Source organism: Trichechus manatus, unplaced genomic scaffold (assembly GCF_000243295.1).
Source record: "Trichechus manatus latirostris isolate Lorelei unplaced genomic scaffold, TriManLat1.0 scaffold00001, whole genome shotgun sequence".
NCBI lineage: Eukaryota > Metazoa > Chordata > Mammalia > Sirenia > Trichechidae > Trichechus > Trichechus manatus.
This window is the reverse complement of record NW_004443937.1, coordinates 35836760-35857174: the sequence shown is the minus strand read 5'-3', so window position 1 is coordinate 35857174 and position 20415 is coordinate 35836760. Positions and strand designations below refer to the sequence as shown.

Here is a 20415-nt window from a genome sequence, read left to right as displayed (position 1 = left end):
TGAGTGAACACAATACCTAGTGATGAAATCTTTTTTTGTTGTTGTTTAATTGTGATAAAATTATATATAACAAAACATTTGCCCTTTCAGCATTTTGTATGTGTACAATCCAGTGACATTAATTACATTCACTCTGTTGTGTAACCGTCATCACTAAGTGATAAAATCTTAGTAATCACTTTAGAGTTAGGAATTAGACCAGTGTACCCGCTGTCACGACTTGTAATTAATTAGCATCATACAGGTGGTCCTAGTGCAATATGACAAGAAAAACAGGAAGGCTACAAAGCCTGGCAAAGATGAAACTGTTGTTAGTCACAAAATACTGCCTATACAATGCTCAATTCCATTTTTCTTTTTTTTTAAACCTCCTTAGCGAGATGCCCTCCTACCCTGTCTTACAGTCACGGGGCGGTGGTGGTGGTGGGGAGGCAGCTGGCTGCGCTTGAAACAGAACACCTTGTTCCTGGGTCAGTGTTAACCTTGCCTTGCTTTGTCTGCCCCCTGAGCTGTTGGACTAGGAAGGTTCTCTGCAGGTTGTATTCTGTCATCTCTCTGCAAAGCCGGAAAGCATCCCTGGTATTGTATTGCCAGTTCTCAGTAGAGCTACTTAACTGGAATCTGGAAACATTTTCCCTGAGGGCTCTCTTTAGACAGCAGTAAAATGTAGCTGGAGACATGCTGAGTAAATGGAAAAGAAAAATCAAATTAGACCAAGAATTTTTTTAATCTCCTATTCTTACAGAAGCCCTCAAGGAGAACACCATAATTCATACCTCACTTATATGGGTCAGGCATAAAGCCTCCCACATGGATCCAATAAGCTGTGAGTGTTCTGGTTTTGAAAGGGTACCTGCCTGCGTTGCTGGGTCATAGCACTGAATCATGCAGCAGCAGCAGCCTCTGGTTCCACTGTGTGTGACTCGGGAATGTCAGATTGCCGGAGAACAGCTCAGTGTTTACTTCTAAGGAGCAATGCCGCAGAGAAGCAGTTCCATGACAGTCTCCTGTAGCAGCACTCCGCTTGACCCGCACAGGGGCCGGTGTTTGCATTGTACATAATCTCATAGCTGTGCAGAAAATGCTAGTCCGGCTGGGTCATGGACGATGTGCAGCAGAGTCAGCAGAACCTTAGGTAAGATGACCCATCAAGTGGAATGGAGCCGAATCTTCCCCCATCCTGCCAAGGCTGCAGTGCTCCCTGCTCCTTTTTAGAGCAAGAGAACCCGATCAGTGTTTGCCCTGCAACCTCCCAGTTTGATACAGAATCTGTGACCAGCAGCTTTCACCATTCAAAAAAAGCAGAGCCCCAGGAGTCTCCGGGCTCTGAGGTGCATGCAGGGTTACCTGAGACCCAGTGCTGCTCCCCCAGGAAATCCCTGTCTCCCCGCTTGCTGCTACCAAAGGTAGCAATGTCACAACCCTGACATTTCCAATCCAAAGCAAGAGCCACGTAAAGAAATTCAGGGGATGCTCAAGAGGCTGTGTGTATATGTCTGTGTGTGTGAGTGAGTTCAGTATTCCAGCAGTGCAGCTGTGACGTAAAAAAAAAAATGGTTTAAACTCCTCCTTTGGGCACAGATACTCAGGAGCCAGACACTGGGCTGGGAGCGTCCTGAAGGGCACTGTCACCTGCAGGCAGGAGGGCCACCAGACCTCTCCCGTCAGCACTTAAATAATTGTAATGCAGTGTCTCTCACACTGGGATATTCATCCTTTACATTTTGGATGGAGCCTTTGCCCGCATTTGGAGAGTTTTCAGCTGTTTGCTAGCTCAGCACGCCGAGAAGCCAGAGAGGTACCCAGCAGCCTGGATTCAGTCTCCATCTTGGAAAAGTATTTGACTCTTTGAGAAATCGTGAAGTCACCCCAGCCACAGTGTAGAATTGTACTGAACTTCTTTTTTTTTTGTGGTGTTTTTAATTTTCTATTAAAAAGTGAAAAAGGTTGGAGACAGTCTATTTCAAAGAAAGCTTCTGAGTTCTAAGGCTGGCAAGGGTGTGAAATGACATGAGAACTTCTCGGCAGGATTCTAAATTCAGGAAAGATTTTTCCAAGCACCTACTATGTTCAGCCCACCCTGCAGGGATATCCTGGAGAATCTGAAGTTCTGGGTTAACCCTCAAAACTTTGAAAGCAATGGCTGGAGAAGAAAGATGAGCACCTGGATGCTCCCTCTGGAAGTGATCAAGGTTTGCCACAGCCATTGGCAGTTTTGGCTTTTTCCATCAAAATCTGGTATCTTCATGTGCTGTCCAGAGTCTGCCTCGTCAGATGGCGCTTAGGAGGACAAGGGTAACCCTTCTCTTTGTCTTTGTAAATGTGTCATCTGTCATCCCTCTCTTCCCCATAGCCTGGTGATTTTACTTGTGTAATTCTTGTCTGCAAAGTCATTGGAGTGGGTGTGTGCCCTCTCACCCGTCAGCCTGCTTTGGGGTGCCTTTCAGGTTTGCAAAGACTGTTTTATGTGGAGGTTATTTTTAAAACTTGTGGCTCTGTGTGGTATAGAAAAGGTTGCCGTGGTAGGGTTTTCTCTGTAAGTTTTCTTTAGCTATCTGGTGGTTTTTTACATTTCAGATATACTGTAGATGCAAAGATGCTTTTTGAGAGCCCAGTAATAGAACTTTTTTTAATTTAATTTTTAATTTAGTGAATTATAAAAGACCAATGTACTTTGTGCTTTAGAAAATCCATGGCATAAAAGGAATTCAGAGAAATGGCTTCAGGCAAGATGGGGAAAAGGTTTTTCAAATGATCAACAAAACCAGAAGCACCAAAAGGTGACTGCCTGACAAGGTCATTGGATGGGAAATCAGAGATGGCTTTTCTCTGAAGGAGGGGTTAGGGGGAATTATTCTACTAAATGGAAGCTTCTGAATTAAAAACTGATTGGTATTGGGAAGAGGGGCCAAGGAGCCCGTTTGCTGTCGGCTCAGAAGCTGCCTCTGTTGACATCTCTGCCATTTCTTCTTCCTTGGCTCCTAAGCCAGGTCATCTCCCTGATATCTGTTTATATTCCACAGCAGCTCCTGGAGTGGGAAACGACTGTATGGTGGAATGACGTTGTCTTTGTAACTGACCTTGACATTTTCCCTTTTTTTTTTTTTTCCTTTTAACCCTACAGGAGCCTAGTAATAAACGGGTCAAACCCCTTTCCAGGGTCACGTCACTCGCAAACCTCATCCCGCCTGTGAAGGCCACACCGTTAAAGCGCTTCAGCCAAACCCTGCAGGTAAGAAGGACCCAGCGAACCCATATTTGCAGAAAACCATATTGTGCGGGAGGGGGCACCCCGTCCTACCCAGAATTTCCCCTGGTTTCGGATTGACCTGAATCAGTTTTTTTCCATAGAAGAAAGCAAGTGAGGAGACTGGGCAGAAGACAGACTCGCAGTCTGGGGCCGGAGTCCTTCGAGGGGCCCCTCAAGGAGCCATTTCTGTTGGGTCTTTCCCCACAATTGAGTTTCAGAGTTGAGTGCCCTGTCCAGATGTGCTTTCACAGACTTCATCCTAAAAAAATCTCTGGGCCTCCTAAGGAAACCCAGCATGAGACTTGGGCCGGAGGGAGGGCAGCAGAGCCTAGTGGCTTAGACCAGGGGTCAGCAGACTGTGGCATGTGGGAAAAAGCCAGCCTGCCACCTGTTTTTATGGCCCATGAGTTCAGAATGGTTTTTATGTTATAAAAAATCGAAAGAACAATAATATTTCATGACATGGGAACATTACATAAAACTGAGATTTCAGTGTCCATAAGTAAAGTTTTGTTGGAACACAGCCACGCCTATCTGTTTAATTGTCTATAGCGGCTACAGTGGCGGAGTTGGGAAGTTGTACCAGAGCCCACATGGCCCACAAAGCAGAAATATTCACTGTCTAACCCTTTACAGACAGTGTTTGCTGACCTCGGGCTTGGAGCAAGGGCCCTGGAGCAGAAGTGCCTTGGGTCTCACCCAGGCTCTATCACTCAAAGACTTTTGTCACCTTGGGCAGGTGACTTAGACTCTCTAGGCCTCCCTTTTACTCCTCATGGGTAAATCAGGCATGACGCTGTCAGCTCCTTGATAGAATTATTGTACAGATTTATGAGGCAGGGCATTTAAAGGGCCTAGTATAGTGCCTAGGGAGCCCTGGTGGTACAACAGTTAAGCGCTTACCTGCTAACCAAGAGCTCGGCAATTTGAACCCACCCAGCAGCTCTGCAAGAGAGAAAGCCCTGGTGATCTTCTCTCATAAAGATTACAGCCTAGGAAACCCTACGGGGCAGTTCTACTCTGTCACGTGGGGTCGCTATGAGTCAGAATTGACTCGACGGCACAACAGCAGCATCACAGCAGTATAGTGCTTTGGCCCTTGGAGCAATCACAGAATTACTAAGTAGTTAGCTAATTAGTAACATTAGTTACTCTAATAATTTTTTGGTTAATGAGTGGTTTTAGTTGTTCTTGTTCTTAAACTCCTGATAAAGTTTATCTTTTAAAGTGAAAATCAAGATTTGTCCAAGGCCTTGGACCCAATTTGATAACTGTAAAAACTCTTTTAAACTGAAGTCCACACAAGTCATGCATGAAAAGATTCACTTAGTTTAGCTGCGAAATAGTCTTGAGTCTGCTATTTTTGGTTTGCCATACTTTTGTGTTTGATTTCTGAGTGTCTTAGTTATCTAGTGCTGCTGTAACAGAAATATGGTAAGTGGATGGCTTTGAGAAACAAATTTATTTTCTCACAGTTTAGGAGGTTAGAAATCTGAATTAAGGGTGCTGTCTCTAGGGGAAGGCTTTCTCTTCTGGAGGAAGGTCCTTTGTTTCTTTGAGCTTCTGCTCCTGGGCGATCTTCATGTGGCTTGGCATCTCCCTTCCCCCATCTCTGCTTCTCTCGCTTGCTCTTTTAATCTCTTATATCTCAAAAGAGATTGACTTAAGACACACCTTACACTAATCCTGCCTCATTGACAGAACCAAGACAACAGGCATAGAGGTTAGGATTTACAGCACATATGTTTTTTGGGGACACAGTTCAACCCATAGCACTGAGTCTTTAGGAAAGTTGTGGACTAGAACTCATGCCCCATCCTATGAAATCCATGACTTGAGATTGATTGAGGGTCTCCCTCACCCACTTCTGTCCTTGCTTCTTCACCATTCGGCCAATATGCCTAACCCCACATAGCCCCAGCTGTTCTCATGCTTTCCAATAAATGCTATCCCTCTCCAGGGCGTATACCTGTCCTACCTGTTCCTCTGTTAACCCTGCTAACAGTTTCTCCTGAATGAATATCTCATTGTCTGATTAGCTATAGGTTTGGCCCTGCTTCTCTCAGTGCTTGGGCCTCTGGGCCCCTGGTTATCCCCTGACCCCCTTTGTGGGAGAATGGAGGAGAAAGTAAATAAGGTCATCTGGGGGAGCCAGATGAAGGGCTTTAAAGCTACTGATGAGAAATGTGTTTAACTTCTCTCCCTCATGGCCAGTCCCTCAGCCCTCAAACAAGTTCATCGCAGGCTTCCCCTGGAAGAGTCATCACCGCCCCAGCCCTACACATCTGGTCTTTCAGTGAGTCCTGCTTTTTGAGATTTCTGTAGCCTGTCTATTGCATTTCGCCCTTTTCTCCCCATCGCAGTGGCCATGGCTTAAGTTCACGCTGTAGTTATTTCTTCTCTTGATTACGGAGCCTCCATATCACTAGCCGTCTCTTTCCATGGCTTCTCAACCCCAGCATTGTCTGTCCCAAGACCGTCCACCCTCTGCCCCAGGAAGGCCCTCCCTCACCCCATAAGTACTGAGTGAGCCCTGACCGTGCCCCAGGCTCCTCTCCTCTTCCTGCCCTCTGTTGCTTACCTTCTAGGTAGTCACCTTCTGGTAGAGCTGCACAGTGTTTTTTAAAAAAACTGAGCTAACACTTGAAAATGATCCACATAAGAATCAGGGTCTCTGGCTTCTGTGGAATAATTGGACAGTCTGACAGTGCTGGGCCTGTGTTCCTGCGTGACATTCATGCACTGTAACTGAGTAGTCAGCTGCCACCCACAGATGTCACCCCCTCTCCCTGCTGTCCTCCCAGTACCTGGCCGCTTCACTCAGTGGCATCACCTGTCAGATTTTGCATTTGTACTCCTCGGTCTGGGGAGACAGCTTGCTCAAGTCTGTGCCTCCCACCACAGCTCAGCTCTGACCGCATATTGCTTCAGGGATGAAAACCAAGATTCTCCATTGTCATACCTTCAAAACCTTTCCTTTGGCTTCTCAACCAACCAGCTGCCATTGAGTTGGTTCCGACCCATGGCAACCCCGGGTGTGTCAGAGCAGAACTGTGCTCCAGAGGGTTTTCAGTGGCTCATTTTTCAAAAGTTGATTGTCAGTACGTTCTTCTGAGGTGCCTCTGGGTGGTTCGAAGCTCCAGCCTTTCGGTCAGCCGCCGACACGTTAACATTTGCACCACCCAGGGCCTCCTTTGGCTTTGGCTTCTTAGGCACCCTTTGTTTCCTTTTCTCCTGTTTCTGGGAACCCTGCACAGGGAGCACTGCAGGAAACGTTTAATCACCTTGGAAGCATGCACTGACCTAGAGAACTGGGACAGAAAAATATGAAGTCCCGTCTGAAATCCAGCAGACTGAGGCCAAGCAAGGATGAGGAAGCCAGACCCGAGGGAGGGACCTGACATGTGGAAACTGGTTTCGAAAACCTCAAAGTTTTCTGTTTTTTTTAAACCAAGTAGTTTTTTTATTTACTTCTTTGAAATGTCGTGATAAGTAGCTAAGTCCAGGCTCCACTTATTGGACAGAAACAGCACAGCTATCCATAGTGTTTATGCACATAGACCCAGAGTGAACTTCAGCAACGTGCTTGTGTTTCGAGTGCATCCTTGGGCAGTCGGTCAGTGGAAAGATGCCCCTGAGGTTTTGTGCAGAGTTAGACAGCCATGTTTGCACGCTGATGTGTAGAGCACGGAGAACGCCATCTGGCCCCCACGTGCCTCCGCGTAACTCACCTTGGGGCATGCAGTGCAAGTTCTGGGGAGTTATTCTAGTCCTGGCATCCTGGTCAATTGCCTTAGGACTTTATGTGTCCCTCACCCACTAGACGGGGATAGGGTGCTGATGTAGCCCAGGGAGCAGGGAAGATGAGGAGAAGGAAACCCCAAAGGGATGCTCAACGGGCCAACTCCACATAGTTTTTAATTTGCCTCTAGTGGTCCTGATTTCCATTCTAAACTCTAACCGGGGTTGGGGGGCGCAGAGCAGAGAGCTGGGAGTGTCTGGGCTGCCCCAAACTTCTCAATGTCATCCGTTCCTTACCCATATGCGTGTATCATTTATGCCTTTTCTACTTCAAAAACAACTCAAGGCTGTGACGGACCAGCTTGATTTGCTGTCAGGGTATTCTTTTTCCCCGGCTCCTGACATCTGAGAGACATGCATATGCCTTTGGAGATCCAATCGTGTCTCTCAGGTTGGCTTCCTTTTATTATAGAAGAGATGACTTAGGCCCAAACACGATGCCTTTATCAATACTGGAACACTTAGCAGTCCTTCCTCTGGCTGCTCAGGAGACGCAGGTTAGCCCAGGAGGATATCGGGAGAGCTGTGGGCTGGCAGCCTCTTCCAGAAAGGTTAAAAGCCCAGACTCAAGTGTGAGTGTCCTTGCAGCAGCAGCTCAGTGAAACACTGCAGGGTTTGTTCTCTTTTCCTCCCCCCATGCCCCATATGGGCTGGGGGCTTGGGCCCCGGCACAAAAGCAGCGTTTGTGGAAGTCGGGGAGGGACACCGGCCTGCATGACACTCCGTCTGCTTCTGACCGGGTTGGTTAGCGGTGCTTGTAGACTTGAGTACAGATGTCTGGATCCCTGTGGGCCTATAAATCCCCTCTGTGGGCTGCCTGAAAGGGAAATCTGACTCTGAAAGGGACTGCGTGCGCTCCTCTGGTGTGGAGTGAGGAAGGAGCGCTCGCCCTGGGCCTCGCTCTCTGAGCCCTGCCTGTCCCTGCTCACAGCTGTTCACAGCTGCTGGACTCATTTGAGCTGCGTCCAGCCCATACTGTAGAATCATGTGGTCATTACACTGTGATTTAGCCCTTCGTTCTCTTTAGAAATGAACTTAGGTTGTTTTGAAGTTCCAACGTATGTTACAACATGGATGGACCTTGAAAACATTTTACTGAGTGAAGTCAGTCACAAAAGGACAAATATTATATGATCCTACCTATATGAAATGTCTAGAATAGGCAAATGCATAGAGAACAGAGATTATGAGTGGTTACCAGGGCCATGTGAGAGGGGGAAACAGGGAGGTGTTGTTTAAGGGGCACTGAGTTTCTGTTAAGGGTGATAAAAAAATTTGGAGACAGGTGGTGGTGATAGTTGTACAAGATGGGGAACGTAACTTCTGTGACTGGACTGTACATGTAAAAATGGTTGAAATGGAGAGGGAAAAAGAACCTCACCCAGCAGGAAACAAAAAAAAAAAAAACTTTATTTCTTTTCCATGTTCATTATGGAAAAAAAAATCAGAAAAGGAGAGAGAGAAAAGAACACACACAGCCTTCCACTCTTAAACAATCCCTGTTCATGTTTTAATAATTGTCTTCCAGTGTTTATTGTAGGCATAACTATACAACTTAACACACAGTGGATATAATTTGGGCCTGCCCACACTCTATCCAGCCTTATCTTGGTCTGTGTGGTCTGTTTACTTTTGGGTCAGGGCCTGGACACTGTAGGTCCATCAGTTTCTCTTGCTCTTTATCAGTCTTGGCCTCACATATTTCCAGGCAATGCAGTTAGGGGACGGAGCCCTGGTGGCGCAGTGGTTAAGAGCTTGGCTGCTAAACAAAAGGTCGCAGTTCGAATCCACCAGTCACTGTTTGGAAACCCTATGGGGCAGTTCTGCTCTGTCCTATGAGGTCACTATGAGTCGGAATCAACTTGATGGCAGCAGGTTTTTGGTTTGCAGTGAGGTGCATAAAAGTTGGCAGCGGTTAGAGGCTCTTGTTTATTAAAGTTAAGTATCCTTGTTTGTTTGTTTTAATGCTTTTTTGCCTTGGATTTGATGCTAGCTTTTATTTTTTTCATTTTGCCTGGTGTATGTTATTTTATCCTTTGATTTTCAGCATCCGTTTGTTATTTAGCTGGATAAGAATTTTGTGTCTGGCTTAAAGGAAATGTATCACAGGTATTCTTAGAAAATATGATCTTTATGAAATGAGTATATGTTATTCCAGAATGTTGTGATTTATTTTATATATCCAGTCAGTAGTAATGGATACTTAGGCCGTGAATATTTTTATATTATTAAAATAAGTCTGCATTGTTTTGAAGACCTTTATTGTCCTATTTTTTAAAGTACCTTTTATTGTGCTTTCTTTTCTGATTATACAAATCGTTAAAAAAAAAAAAAAAAAGGTAAATATAGAGAAGTACAGAAAAGGAAGTAAAGCCAAGCCTAGCCAGTTGCCATCGAGTCGATTCTGACTCAGAGCAACCCTGTGTATGCAGAATAGAACTGTGCTCCATAGAGTTTTCAAGGCTGTGACCTTTCGGAAGCAGATAAGGAAAGTAAAAGTCACTTGTAATCCCATAGACTTCTGTTAGCATTTTGGTACACACCCAAGCAATCTTTTCTTTATATTCTATACCTATGCTTATTCTCCCAACAAAATTACAATCATACTGGATAGTCTACTTCTTAACTTGCTTTTATCTTCATAGTATAAGATGATCATACAGTATAAGAATAATTTTTCATGTTATTAAATATTTTTCATGGATGCCTTTTTTTTTTTTTTTATTCTTACATCGTTTTATTTGGAAAATACTGAAAAACACAAAAAAAGGTAAAAAGAAAAACATCACCCATAGTCACCCACGGCATTGAAAAACTATTAAAAAATAATTTGCAGTGTCTTTTTATCTCTCTCTGCCTGCTTCTCTTTTCCTGAGTAAGCTTCTCAATTTTTTTTTTTTTAATTGTACTTCAGGTGAAGGCTTACAGAACAAATAGTTTCTCATGAAACAGAAGTACACATGTTGTTTTATGACATTGGTTAACAGCCCCACAACATATCAACCCTCTAACTTCTCAACCTTTTTTTTTTGGTGAAAATACACATAGCCAAAGATACACCATTTCAAAAATTTCTACATGCACAGTTCAGTGACATTGACTACACTCTTCCAATTGTGCTGTTATTCTCACTTAAGATGAAGGCTTACAGAACAAAATAGTTTCTCATTTAACAGTTACTACAAATGTTTCCCTATGACAATGGTTAACAATCTCCCAACACATCAACAATATCCTTACTCAACCTTGGGTTCCCTATCACCAGCTTCCTTGTCCCCTTCTGCTTTCTGGCCCTTGTCACTGGACTCCTGTACCTCGTTAGTCTCATTTGGTTTTATGGGGCTGCCCACTCCCAGGCTGAACAGTAAACCTCGGAGGTAACTTCACTACCGAGCTAACACGGTGCCTGGGGGCCATACTCTCGGGGTTTCTCCAGTCTCCTTTAGGCCAATAAATCTGGTCTTTTTTTTTTGTGAGTTAGAATTATGCTCTACATCCTTCTCCAGCTCTGTCTAGAACCCTCTGTTGTGATCCTGGTCAGAGCAGTCAGTGGTGGTAGCCGGGCACCATCTAGCTGTACTGGACTTAGTCCAGTGGAGGCCTTGGTAGCTGTGGACCATTAGTCCTTCGGACTAATCTTTTCCTTGTATCCTGTTCTCTTCCTTCTCCCTTGCTCCCGAAGGTATGAGACCAGTGGAGTATCTTAGATGGCCGCTCACAGGCTTTTAAGACCCCAGACACTACTCACCAAGGTATAATGTAGAGCATTGTCTTTATCAGCTGTGTCATGCCAATTGAGCTAGATGTTCCCCGAGACCATGGTCCCCAGAGCCCTCCGCCCAGCAATTCAGCATGGACGCCATTTTTAAGGGTTTCCTGCAGCATTTCATCAAGTGGATATACCAGTTTCTGTAACCACTCTCTTATTGTTGAACATTTAAGTTGTTTCCGTTTTCCCGCCACTATCAGTAATGCTGTTTTAACCATCTTGATCACGCATCTTGCGTGTATCTGTATTTCTTTCTTTTCCTTCCATTATATTCCTAGAAGTGGAATTCTGGGCAAAGAGTGGGAGCACTTTAAAGGTATTTGATATAGCTAGAGTTAGGTCCCTATTACTGGGTGTATGTCTGTCCTGGGCAGAATTGCTTCTCTTTGTTCTCACATCCTAAATCTGGACTCACAGTCACATCTCTCCCCTCTCTTGCCAGTTTTTCCGTTTGCTACGAGATATGTACAAGATCGTTCTTCCCAGGAGCCTCTCAGCTTTTCTGTAGGCTCTGTTGTCCATCTTTGTATCTCCAGTGCCTGACACTATGCAGTGCTTAAGATGTGCCCAGAAATTGGTAGTTACAATTATTATCATTGTTCTTTCTGTAAAGAGTAGCCGTTGCTGCTCCTAGGCTCTCTCAGGCTGGCAGTGGACGCCTGCCTGGTGACGGGGCCTGCTCTTCTCCTTCACGAGAGCTACTTCACAATAGAAGATGAGTCCCTGGCCCTCATTGTTGTGCCCCCTCCAGGAGGATTGTCGTGTCCAAAGAAGGATTCATGGTAACTACAGCTTCCAGTTGCTCCCTGGCCCTTACATCTGGAATGCCATTCGTTTAACCCAGATGTCACATAAATGTATAATGGATTAGTGTTCTCCATTAATATTCTCTGTATTTATTGTGTTATTTGTTCTGTTCTAGACTCAAGGGGAAGATAGTCAGTACCAAAAAGGAGACAATGCCTGCTCCCAAGAACCATAAAATCCATTTGGTAAAAGTTGTCTAAGATTTATTATCAAAAGGGAAAAAAAAAAATCAAGATCAAAACCATTGTATCCCAAGCAATAATACACACTCATATTAATATATGCATAAGGGTGGAAAAAAAAAATAGGAACAACACTAAAATCTTAATAATGTTACCTCCCGGAATACAACTGAGAGACTTACAAGTCTTTTCTTTTTTGTGCTTTCCTCCTTCTCTTTTTTCCCCATTAATTGAGAATTACAAATCCGTAGAGAAGGGATACCAAAAACCAAACCTGTTGCCATCAAGTCTATTCCTACTCATAGCAACCCTATCGAACAGAGTAGACCCGCCCCATAGAGTTTCCAAGGAGCAGCTGGTAAATTCGAACTGCTGACCGTTTGGTTTAGCAGCCAAGCTCTTAACCACTACACCACCAGGGCTCCAGAGAAGGGGTAGAGTCTTCAATAAACAAGTTGGGACTGCAGACTTTTATTTTTTACATTATGTATGTCTGTCACACCTGAATTTTTAAATAATTATTTAAAAATGTATTACCCTTATAGCCAGAGAAAAATATATACCTGTTGCCCTCGAGTTGAAACTGACTCATAGCAACCCTAATATATACAATTTGAAAATCTTAATATGATAAAATATACTAGAGAATTACAAATTCTCAGTGGAATCCAGACTTTCTGGAGCCATTAGGGCTGGATAAGCCCCCAAAACTATTGCTCTGAAATAATCTTTAAACTTTGAACCTTAAACCAAAACTATGCCCTTAAGTCTTTTTTGAACCAAAACATAGCTTCTCTTAATTAGTAAAGTACATCTCCTTCAAGCATTATGCTCTCTCAAAGAATTATCTATGTAAGATCAGATTGACAATGGCAACCCAACCCAAAATGATGAATGGGAAGATTAAGGGGCAGTGAATTTAAGATAATGGTGGTGGGATAATGTGGAAAACGATAGCAAGAATGGTAGCACAACTTGAAGAATGTAACCAGTATCACTGAGTTGTGCATGTAGAAATTGTTGAAATGCAGTATCTTTGGCTCTGTATGCTTTCATCAAAATTAAAATTTTTTAAATTAACATAAAACTATATATATACATGGTAGCACAGTGGTTAAAAAGTCAGCTGCTAACCAAAAGGTTGGCAGTTTGAATCCACCAGCTGCTCCTTGGAAACCCTATAGGGCAGTTCTGTTCTGTCCTGTAGGATTGCTATGAGTCAGTCAACTCAAAGGAAATGGGTTTGGGGTGGGTGTGTGTGTGTGTGAGTGTGGGTGTGGGTGTGTGTGTGGGTGTGTGGGTGTGTGTGTGGGTGTGTGTATATACATATCTATACATATGTATATACACACACGTGTACACACACACACACAAGAATGAGAGTACATGTACAAGTGTGTACTTGAGCGTGAACTTGGTAATGGCCCGAGGGGTCAAGGAAGGCTGTCTAGCAAGGGATCTGTGTTGGGCCTGGAATGACTCAGAGATAATGAGGGTAGCGAGAAGGGGCAGTCCATTTCTGAGGGAGGAGGGTGAGAAGACTGAGGCCAATTAGATTTCAGAGGTAAGTAGGAAGGGTACCCAAGCAATTGAATGTCTGTGTACCGGTCACCATGACATTCTTCTCCAAGGACCTCAGACTTGGCCCTTGGTCACACACTTCTTATCACGGACAAAGTCTTTGCTCCTAAGATAGAGGAGCTCAGGGTGTGTGTGTGGGGCGGCGGGGGTGGGGGTGTCTCTCTGGGGAGAGAGCCGGAAACTGGGCTGCCTTGTGGTCTAGAAAGCAAGGCTGTAGGTGAGAAGTGACCTGGATTCCATGTCAAAAGGAACGCCTGGTTCTCAGCTCTTTACACTTTGGAGTAACAGACAATTATAATAGTTGACTGTAGTAATTTACATTTTGTCATCTTTTATTTAATAATAACAGCCCTCGTTAATTGAGCTAGGTCTTGTGCAAAGTTCTTTACCTCATTTCATCTCCTCACAACTCTATAATGTAGCATTCATCTTATAGGGAAGAAACCTGAAGCTCAGAGAGGTTGAAATCCTCGCCAAAGGTCACACAGCAGATAAGTGCTGGAGCTGGGATTCTGTAGGGCCTAGTACAGTGCCTTGACTAAGGTGGGCTTTTGCAAAAGGTCCAAGTTTGGTCCTTGTAAAGCTTGCAGTTCTCTAGGCTCAAAATAATCACCAGATTTTCTATCTGTAGCATCACACCTTGCTGCTGTCCTTACTCTTCGTTCACCTTGGGTGGCAGGAAGCATCATCATTTCCATTTCAGCTCGTGCACTATTTTGTCACTGACATTATCCTGCAAAAGCCGTTTCACAGTGCCTGATGATGATGGTCAGGATGCAGCCCCAGGCCTCTGGAGGGCTTCCTAATTTGGGCTTGCACTAAGCAAATACAATAATATTTTCTCCACACTGGACCCGAATATTTGCTTCCACGTGTCATTCGTTCTTCTCAGAATCTCTCCAAGCCACAGAAAGGCCTCTCCTTGCGTTGAGGCTGTGGGATTTGATACTTGTTGATTGTGACTTGATCGGGTGCCTGTTTACTGTTTCTCAGTGCGCGTGAACTCTCACCAGATTCTGTACGTGTGCCTGTGTGTTTATAGCACTGCTCCTGACAGGGTGCTCGTGGTCTTTCACATTTGTTTTTTTCTCAGTTAATATCTATTTATTATGGAAAATAAGTGTGGATAGGAAATATATGAAGATAAAAATCGTCCATGGGCCCGCCATAGCTCTTGTTAACATTTGGTTATTTTAAATGGGAATCTTCCTTTTTTCACTTAAGTCTACATCATGAGCATTTCCCCTTATCATTAAACTTTTCGCAAAAAGAATGATTCTTTAACGCTCTATAATAATATTCCATTTCATGGTTAAAACCCATGGCCATCGAGTTGATTCTGACTCATAGCAACCCTGTAGGACAAAATAGGACTGCCCCATAGGATTTCCAAGACTGTAAATCTTCATGGAAGCAGACTGCTGTATCTTTCTCCTGCGGAGCAGCTGGTGGGTTCGAACCGCCAAACTTTTGGTTAGCAGCCGAGTGTTTAACTACTGCACCACCAGAGCTCCTATTTTATAGTTACAATGTAATTTACTTACTCCTTATGTTAGGCATGTTAGGCTGTTTCTTGATGTTTCATTTTTATAAACAACACTGTCCTTCGAGGGCTGTTCTTCTGTGTGTGTGGTTTTTTTTTTTTTATTGTACTTTAGATGAAGGTTTACAGAACAAACTAGCTTGTCATTAAACAGTTAGTACACGTATTGTTTTATGACATTGGTTAACAACCCCACGACATGTCAACACTCTCCCTTCTCGACCTTGGGTTCCCTGTTACCAGCTTTCCTGGCCCCTCCTGCCTTCTAGTCCTTGTCCCTGGATTGTTGTGTCCCTTTAGTCTCGTTTTGTTTTATGGGGCTGTCTAATCTTTGGCTGAAGGGTGAACCTCGAGAGTGACTTCATTACCGAGCTAAAAGGGTGTCCGGGGGCCATACTCTCGGGGTTTCCCCAGTCTCTGTCAGGCCAGTAAGTCTGGTCTCTTTTTTAGTGAGTTAGAATTTTGTTCTACATTTTTCCCCAGCTCTGTCTGGGACCCTCTATTGTGATCTCTGTCAGAGCAGTCAGTGGTAGCCGGGTAGCATCTAATTGTACTGGACTCAGTCTGGTGGAGGATGGGGTAGTTGTGGTCCATCAGTCTTTCGGACTAATCTTTCCCTTGTATCTTTAGTTTTCTTCATCCTCCCATGTTCCCAAAGGGGTGAGACCAGTGGAGTATCTTAGACGGCTGCTCATAGGCTTTTAAGACCCCAGATGCTACTCACCAAGGTAGAATGTAGACCATTTTTTTTTATAAACTACGTTATGCCAGTTGAGCTAGGTGTTCCCGGAGACCATCCCGTATGTTTTCTTAATGGAGGACTCAAAGCAGTTTTGGTTAAAGCAGCTCAGAGATGTGTCTGCTGTTGGGTAATGAATGCAAGCGTACATATACAAGCCCTAGTGACATCAGTGTACTCAACAGCATAATAACAATGAGAGTTACCATTCATTTCCTGTGACCATGTTCCAGGCATCGGGCTAAGGCCTTGACATATCTAATCCCCGCTACAGCTTTGTGAGGTACTTCTTTTAATGTCCCTTTCACAGATGAGGCAGCTGAGACCCAGAGAGATTAACTTGCCCAAGGTCCTACAGCCATTGCATTGTCTTGACCCACCTCGGTTTTACACCAAAACCTGTGTTCTTCACCCTAGCCCATGTTTTATCATCAAAAGACTGGCCTCAGTTCCTATCCTAACACTTACTCGTGCCAGTCACTTAATACTGTGGCACTCGGGTTTCTTATCTATTAAAAGGGCAAAAGGAGCCCCTGGGTGGTGCAGATGATTAGCACACTCAACTCCTAACCAAAAGATTGGTGGTTCAAGTCCACCCTGAGGCACCTTGGAAGAAAGACAGGGATGGTGATCTCCATCCCCAGAATCAGCCATTGAAAATCCTGTGGAGCACAGTTCTACTTTGACACACATGGGGTCGCCATGAGTCAACTCGAGGACAGCTGGTAACTGGTAAAAGGAGCAAATCAGGAGAACTTGCCTTGTGCTTCTCCTAGGATAAGGGTGAGGATCAGATGTTACCCACGCCACACACCTGGGAGTGTTATTTCTCAATTTAAGTTAGTTGCTGTAGTCAAGCCTTTTATGAGAGACTCCTCCGGGATTGCAAGAGCGTTTTCAGAGCCCGGCCATAAGCACTGTACATTTTGGTTTAACCTATTGCAGTGGCAACTTAGAAACGTGTTTGCCTCTCCCAGCCCCACCCTAACCTCCAATCCATTGAATCATAAACCATCGGCTGCAAAATAGCAACCTACAGTCAGAACGGAGGGGTAGAGAATTTCCCTGCTGGAACTCTCTTTATCAGAACATGTTGTCTTTGGCTGTGGAGACCTTCTGTTTTTGGAAAAGGGCGAGGGAGCACCCCATTGAACAGGCGGCGTTAACAAGTCAGATCTGCCCTGTTGTGCTCCAACCCGCCGGGTTTACATTTCCTTTGACACGTGTAAAGGGGCCCCCTTTTCCCACCTGCCAGGCAGCTCTGTCTGCACCGGCAGTGTCTGTTCAGTGTCCCCCGCAGAAGCACAGAGCACCCATTTCCCGTGTCTGCATTATCCATGCCTGTTACGGCCATGTTGTTTTAGCTGCCAGCAATGATGAGCTTTGAGTTTTTGGCTCATTTACTAGGCCGGATTCCCTCACGGAAACTCCTGCTTATTCTGGAACATTTTTCATTCCAGTCCCAAAGTCCCCACACCCAGAGAGCTCTGTGTGTGTCCATTGTAGGTGGTCCCTCCCAAGCCTGGGTCCCTCACTTTGAGGTGGGCTTCTTCTGGTCACCAGAGACCAGTGTTTCTCAAGCCCAGGGACATTGGCCAATGTCTGGGGATGGTTTAATTGTCATGCGTGGGGTGGGGGGGGGTGCTACAGGTATCTAATGGTTAGAGGCCGGGCATGTTGTCAAACATCCTATAGTGCACAGGACAACAAGCAGTTACCGTGTCCAGAATGTCAGTGGTGGCCAGGTTCAGAAACCCTGCCAGAGACTGAGTCTGAAACTTGTCCACTTGGGCACATGTACCCCACACACTGTGAATCTAACATTAAGTGAAGCAAGATAGAATACTGGCTAAAGTACGGGGAGTTTTGGAATGAAATAGACCAGATCTGGATTGACACTCTGAGTTTACCACGGACCTGAGTTCCATTTTTGGGACTCCACTCCTTAGCTGTGTGACCTTCAGCAAGGTGTTACCCTCTCTGAGCCTCGGGTTTCCTCATCTGTAAAAAGGGGGCAAGAATCCTTACCCTCGGGTGTGTAGCAGTGCCTTAAAACCCCCCTCACAGTGCCGAGCTCATAGCGAACACGCTGTTCATTCACTGATAAACAAAGGTGTGTTGAGGTACTGTTATGAGCTGCGTGCGGGTGAATGTGTCGATGAACAGGGCAGAGAGAGATCCCTCTGTCAGGGAGCTTACTGTCTTTTGGGAGGAGACAGACACGAGAAAGAAACAAGGTAGTAAGTGACACCATCCATCACATGGGGAAAGTGGAGCAGGGAGGAGAGGTGGGCGGTGGGGGGCAACGGAAGGGATGCGGCTCTCTCCTCCCTCAAGAGGCATCCTCTTCTTTGGGTTTTTTCTTGTAGTCACTTGTTCCTCCCTCCCCCCGCTTACAGTCGTGCCCAGGTGTACTGATGACTGGTGGGGGTGTAGGTCGTGGTGTGTGGTCAATGCTGACAAGGACACCTGCCTCTGGCCTCACCAGTCAACTGCTGACCAGACCCCTGTAGATGTTCTTCATTTCTGCTTTGGGATCCTTCCTTTCAGCGCCCTCCTGTCCTTCTGTGTAGAGTGAGATAGGGCAAAATGTATGTTTTAACCCCACCTAACAGTGAGGTCCCTGGGTGGTGCGAATGGTTGGCGCTCAACTACTAACCTAAAGGTTGGGTGTTTCAAACTCACCCGGTGGCGCCACGGAAGAAAGCCTTGTTGATCTGCTTATAGAAAGATTGCAGCCAAGAAAACCCTATGGAGCAGTTCTACTCTGTAACACATGGGGTCGCCACGTGTCAGAATGGACAGGCAGGCAACAGGTTTGGGGTTTTGTTGGCGTTGTTTTTACCTAAAGGTATAAATCTGCAGTCAAAGAGCCACTTAGTCATTAGTCCTAAAACTGAGCAAATGCTTCCTCTCTCCTTAACTGGATTTAAACTCCTAGGAGGCAGGAGCTGGGTCTCATCTCGTTGAAGCCTTTCCATAATGAGTGATTTGCGTATAAACAGTAGATGCGGTCCTCATGGTAGATAGAAAGAGCTCATGCTTTGGAACCAAACAGATCTGGGTCTGAATTCTACCCATCCAAGTCTCTTAGGCCTCCCTGAGCCTCAGTTTTCTCATCAGTACAATGGGTATAAGCGTTCACCTAGCACTGTGATTGTGAGGATCAAGAGAAAACCCATCAGAAGTGCTAAGCACAGGCCAGCACATAACGGACCTCCGAGATCTAAGGGGCAAACTTCCTCCCCTCCCTGACCTCAAATTTCCCCAAGTTCAGCAGTCACTCAGGAAGACCCAAAACAAGGAATTTGTAATGGTAGAGCCCATCTAGTATGGCTCACCTCTCTTTTTTTCTCAAGCTGTGAGAGAAGAAAACCTGCAGCTCTGGGAAAATTTTCAGTCAATACATAGTCAACCCCACTTATGTCACAAACATGAAACTGAAATTCAGGTGTGGGTGTCTGGCCTGTCTTGTTGATCATAATACCCAGCTGATGAGAGCGTGGGAAAATTGAGCTATGATATACCTTTCTCTTGAATAATAAAGTTGAACAGCCTGTTTGGAGGTCAGTTTGGTAGCATCTATCAAACATTAAAAGGTTTATGTCCTTTTAGACCAAGGAATTCTTCTAAAGAAAGCTACCTGCCTTATCATCACAAATGCACAAAGGATGTTCCCCGAGGCAACTTTTGTAATAACTGGATGCTGGAAACAACTTTAATGTCCATGGTTGGGGACTGATTGAATCAGGGTGGTCCGACGTGACCTTGGAACACTTAACTCTGCAGACACTAGAAAGAAGGAATGCCCTTTGAGCGATGGAAGTGTTTTGGAACTAGACAGAGGTGGTGGTGGCACAACATTGTGAACGGCCTAAAGCCACTGAGTTGTTCACTTTAAAAAGTCTGGTTTGATGTATGGGAACTTCACCACAATAAAAAAAATTTTTTTAGAGAATGAATTTTATATACTAACGTGGAAAGATATCTTGTTGAGTGAAAACGAGAAAACACTTGTTTCCTGTGAATGTTAGCAAATGCATCAGAAAAGCCTGGAAAGATGTAGAACACACTGAACAGTGGTTACTTCTGGGAAGTGGACTTGGGAAGTAGGGGGACTTGTAGTTAATTCCAAGGAGCCCTGGTGATGCAGTGGTTAAGCACTCAGCTGCTAACCTAAAGGTCAGCAGTTCGAACCCTCCAGCTGCTCCTCAGGAGAACGATGTGGCAGTCTACATCTGTAAAGATTTACAGCCTTGGAAACCCTTTGGGGCAGTTCTCCTCTGTCCTATAGGGTTGCTGTGAGTTGGAATTGACTCGAAGGCCACAGGTTTGGTTTTTGGTTTGTCCTTAATTCCATACCCTTTTGTAATGTATGGAAATTTGAAGTTAGCATAAATTACTTTGAAACTGGTGGTGTGGAGTTTGACATTGGTGGGGGACTGAAAATACAGCGGGGTGGGTTGTTGATTCTCTCAAGTGAAAGTGGAAACTCTCGTTCTGAATCTTCCTTTTCATGTTTTTCTTTCTTTCTGCTCTTTAACTCCCACCCCGCTGGCACCAGAACCACAGGCTGGAGGGAGTGACGCAATGACTCACTGCGCTCGTTTTGACCTTTCAGTGCCTGTGGTCAATCCCGTGGTTAATTGATTCTCTCAGTACCAAGGATCTGCGTGCGTGAGGAGTCTGGTCACTGTTTAAGGGCCTGTTTTTCAAGACATCACGAGGATTTGGGAGGCCCTT

The 20415-nt window shown here is 45.0% G+C and overlaps 1 protein-coding gene across 1 annotated transcript in view; it reads left to right on the top strand.

Moving 5' to 3' along the window:
* ARHGEF3 (Rho guanine nucleotide exchange factor 3) overlaps positions 1–20415 on the top strand; it is a 71549-nt gene that overhangs the window by 23727 nt on the left and 27407 nt on the right. Inside the window, exon 2 of the mRNA XM_023726440.1 lies at positions 3125–3232. Coding sequence (XP_023582208.1) covers positions 3125–3232 — 108 coding nt within the window. The remainder of the gene's footprint in view (positions 1–3124; positions 3233–20415) is intronic.